A 4,808-nucleotide genomic window follows, 5' to 3' on the forward strand; every position below is an offset into this window, starting at 1 on the left:
CACTGCCGCTCTGAGCAAAACTGGCCTCCTGATGGACACGGCTCTGTCCACTAACACCTGTGTCCTGCCTTCATTCTCTGGTCCTCTATGGAATTTTGCTCTAAAATACAAAGAAAATCCTTATGTGCTTTGCAAAGATATAAGAAGTTCTCACATTCTTCCAAGCAGTCCTTTTGGCCATATACAAGGTCAGGACAGGTGTGGAATCTGACGTGAAGTTGTATAAGGCCACATAGCCAGTGAATGTCAGAGTTAGAATCTGAGCTTGAGTTTTCTTCCTCCATTCCAGACTAGAGAAAATTGAAATCCCTGGATACAAACATTGATGATTGCTAAAGTCAGATTCAGATACTACAAAGCACACAGTGACAAGGCTTCTGGCACCAAGAGATGCAACACGTATAGCTTCTGATATTACCTCAAGCGATTTCTTGGGAACCTTGAATTGTGGCAGAATAAGACAGTGAGGAAGTCATAGGGATTTTCAGAAAACATAAGCATGATTTGTGGCATAGAACTTTATGTCTGGGTAAGTGCAAAACTGTGATGGATGGACAGAAGTACAATTAGGTAAGCTTAATCCTCATACTATTATAAATACAAGCCATCAAACCTAAAGTCTCGAAAAGGAGAGCTGTAGAGATGTTTATAACAATGACCAGGGAGTTTCAAATGGAAAGGAGCTGTCTCCTTTTCCCCGAAAAGAATGCAGAAAAGGTGCATCCAGCCTTTGACCACTTTAGGAGAAAAAAAACAATCATATGTGATGGAGACCTCTTCAGGGCTTATGTTTCATGCTTAGAATCTCACTCAGGACGTTGTTCATTCCCTAGGTAGAGGATGACAGAGAACCCTGGAAATGGAAGGGGAGTGGAGAAAGAGTAGGGTGACAAAAGACAACCAGGAATTGTCACAGGCCATTCCCAAGTGGGGACAAGCAATGTGTGCATACTTTTGACACACAATGGCCACAGTTTTAAAAAAAAAAAAAAGAGTACATCAGCATGAATTTGAGCTAAAAGAGATAAAGGGTAATACATTTGAGATTCCTAGTGGTCTTGCTTTCTGCCTGGCTGCACCTAACTGACTCTAAGGGATGACACCCACAGAGAGGAGAAAAGCATGTTTAACACCTGCTAGAGAGCCTACAGGTTGGTCTGAAGCCATGACAACAAATGATCTCTTTAAAGGTCTTCCGCATCTCTCGGCTACGGAAAGCATATATCAGAGGATCAATCGCAGAATTACACATGATGAGTATAAGGTACATGTTGAAATGAGACATAAAGCAGGAGCAGTAGATGTTCTGAGGGCATGAAATCATTAAGATGAGATGAAGGAAGAAGGGGGACCAACATACAATGAAAACTCCCAGCAGCATGGCAAGGGTAACGGCACCCTTCATGCTGGCCCTTTGCCTCACAGAACTATATCTGGGGGCAGCTGCTATCCGCTTAACATGAGTCCGTGCCATGACATACATGTGTATATACAGAGACACCATGAGGAACAGCATGGTGAAGAACATGGAGATGAGGCAAATGATAACATAAGTGGATTCGTAGTAAATGATGAAAACAATGCCACAGCCTGTGCAAAACGTCCATATGCATGCAATAATCAGCCCTGAGCGCCTTGTCGTCATGATGACGGGGTAGCGCAAGGCATAGAAGATGGTGACGTACCTGTCCACTGCAATGGCCAGCAAACTACACATGGAGGCCACCACAGAAATGCAGATCATGGAGTCAAATATATTGTCAATGTGACGCACAAAAGTGTCTGCTATCACCAGGTGCTTATTACTTATCAAGTATATGGTGATGGTCTCCCAAGCATTGGACGTGCTCACCAGCATGTCAGCAACCGCTAAGCTGCACACAAAGAAGTACATGGGTGAGTGCAAGTTCTTATTCTTCACTATGGCCCCAATGACCAAGATGTTCTCTAAGAGGCTGATGAGGCCCAGAGTCAGGAACACCTCCTCAGCGATGCCCATGTCTCCACAGGGCGAAGACTTGTTCTTGAGGTTTGGTCCTGAAAAGTTGCCCTCTGTGTCATTCAGGGTAAGATCCAAGAAATGTGGATGAAATGAGGAGTTCATTGCTGTAAGAAAATGCTTCCATCAAATTTACTGTAAGACAGGGGTTTTTCATGATTTTAAAGGATTAAGGATACACTATAGCAACACACAAATCATGCTAGTATACCCACAGCATGCATGCCTAGGAAATGGATGGGTACACACAACACACAGAAGCACTAGCCTACCTTGTCCCATTCTGACTTGTGTTCCTGACTTGCTGTCCCTCCAACATTAGGCTTAATGTTTTCACAAGCCTCTTCTTGATATACACTCATTCTGTCACTCTCCTCCTAGAGAAGCAGCTTTCATTTCTGTGTCAATCACAGCTTTACCTTCCATTCCTGGTCTCCCAACACCCAAGCTCACTCTCAAAGTGTCTCTGAAGTCTATAAAAATCCTAGTCACTCGCCAGATTTTTATATTTCTGGGGCACCACACTTTGTTCAACTGAGCTCAGATTTCTGAAGAACATACAAAGAAAATTCTCTTAAGACAGATGTGTGTGTTCTCATCATTGGCCAGGACTCTTCAAATCCTCCACAATCTGAGGTCTCCATGGTTGGAACTAAGACTAAAAAGAAGTGGTCGCTTGGTTTGAGCATAAAGACACACAGAAGTGGCTGCCTTCAATGTGTAAGCTTACTTTGCACATATGCCAAGTACAAAAAAGCATGGTGTTCTTCCCTCATTAGATATTTTCCTTGAATCCAGCATAATCTGCAGTTCATGAAACCTGATTACTAATTTCATAAATTCCACATGAGCACAGTATGAAGAAATATTTGTAAAATAATAAAACAAGACCTCTTGTGTTGTTTTATTTCTCTCTCATGGTTTATGTTCAAAAAAAAAAAAAGTACTTTGCCCTCCAAACTTAGAACACTTCTTGAGCGAGAGCTAGAAACTCAGCATTCTCACTGTATTAACAGTGAGATAAATTTATTCAATTGTAATCATTAGTTATACACTTAGGTCTCAAGAGGTATGGACTAATTCTACTGTTACATTAAACACCATATCTAGCTGCTATACAAACTTCCTGCACATGCTGGCTCACCCATCCTGCCCCCCGTCACACATAGGTGAGCACACTTTCTCACTCTTTCCAGGAAGTTTCTAGGACTTAAGAGAGTTGGGCGTATTTACCGGTGCTCCTCCTGGGCTCCGGTCCTGCATCCGGGCCAGGCGTCCTCACTGAACGCTTCTCTCTCCCTGGGCGCCTGGCGGACACCTGCGCGGACGCAGCAGCACAGCAGGGCCATCACCAGGTGAGGTCTCCTCCCAGCGTAGCCTAGCACCTCTCCTCTCCGCCTTTAAGCAGCTCCTGCCAGCCCAGATCAAGCCTCTCTGACTGACCCAGCCTCGTTCAGGGCTCCAGCACAGAGCCTGGGAATCTGGATTTACAGTACCACCTAGTGGTCAAACATTGGGATGCTTTCGGTGTGACAATTCCCCCGCCCCCCCGCCCCCCCGCAAAATGCTCACACCTGGATTTTACAGCTAGTCTTTGTCTTTGCTTTTCCTCCTCTTCTTCTAAGGCACTGATACGCCCGGCTCAGAGAGACAGCAGTTTACCAGCATGCCTGATGTCCCTAAGAAAGCCAGAGCCTGGAAGCTCCGGAAAACACACACATATAGGAGACCACAGGCTGGGTGGTCCTTTGGTACTGAGAATCTTATTATGGAGACAGCTGTGGAGAGGTTTCTTAACTGGAGACTGAGCCTGTATGTATGAAAAAGGGAATATGAAACAGGAATGGCTTCACAATCAGAGACAGAGACGCAAAAGGAGCTGACTTCCCAGTGAAGTGCTCAAAGCAGAATCTTCTGCAAAAGTTAGGTGTTGGACCACCCATCACTGTGCCTTCCGCTCTGAGCACGGTGATGTCCATCTGTATAGATGATCTTGTTTCTTTGGGGTTTGTTTTTGTGGGGTTCTTGTTGTTGTTGGATGGGGTTTGGGGGAAGTTGGTCTTCTTTAGACAGGGTCTCCCTGTAGCCCCAGATGGCCTGGAACTGGCCATGTAGACCAGGCTGTCCTCTGTCTCACAGAGATCCACCTGCCTCTGCCTCCAGAGTGCTGGGATTGAAGGCTAAACTTCTCTTAATATTTACAAAAACTATAGGAAATGTGTATTTTTTATCATTCCCATCTCACAAAGGAGAGACCCAAATTTGGGCTATATAGCAAAAGCAAGTTTCCAACTGTAACAAGATTTGAAGGCTGAGCAGTCACACACTTTTTCCAGCAGGCTATTGCCACTGTAAGGAGCCCTCATAGCCAGCAGGTATTGCTCCTTCAAGATGTTGGATTTGATTTGCAGTTTCCTTTTTTAAATATTTTACTTGTGTTTTTATTTTTTAATGTGTATTGCCTGCATGTATGTAAGTGCACCCATGTCATGCAATGCCCATGGAGGTCAGAAGAGGGCACTGGATTCCCCTGGAACTGGAGTTACAGGTGGTTGTTAGCTACCATATGGGTGCTGGGAATTGAACCCTAGTCCTCTGCAAGAGCATCCAGTTCTCTTAACTGCTGAGCCATCTCTCCAGGCCCTGATTTTCAGTTTTCTTGTCTTCATGATGTTGTTATCAGATTTGAGCATTTAGATTATCCTGATTTTATTAAGTAGACTGGGCAGAGATTTTGATTACTTTTCTATTCTCAAGCACTTTAAGAGGGTAGGAATTACCTGTTTCTTGCAGGAAATAATTGGATCGG

The 4,808-nt window shown here is 44.3% G+C and overlaps 1 protein-coding gene across 1 annotated transcript; it reads right to left on the reverse strand.

Annotated features, from left to right (window-relative positions):
• Positions 1–1,126: 1,126 nt before the first annotated feature.
• Mc5r (melanocortin 5 receptor) lies at positions 1,127–2,119 on the reverse strand. The gene has a single exon (XM_008825935.1). It carries the CDS (start codon positions 2,102–2,104, stop codon positions 1,127–1,129), a length of 978 nt encoding a protein of 325 aa, XP_008824157.1. The 5' UTR covers positions 2,105–2,119.
• Between the last annotated feature and the right edge of the window lie 2,689 nt (positions 2,120–4,808).

This window comes from Nannospalax galili, unplaced genomic scaffold (assembly GCF_000622305.1).
Source record: "Nannospalax galili isolate Female #2095 unplaced genomic scaffold, S.galili_v1.0 scaffold169, whole genome shotgun sequence".
Taxonomy (NCBI): Eukaryota; Metazoa; Chordata; class Mammalia; order Rodentia; family Spalacidae; genus Nannospalax; species Nannospalax galili.

Bases quoted from the DNA above. Each gene is read 5' to 3' on its own strand.
- Mc5r (XM_008825935.1), bottom strand. From the start codon at position 2,104: ATGAACTCCTCATTTCATCCACATTTCTTGGATCTTACCCTGAATGAC.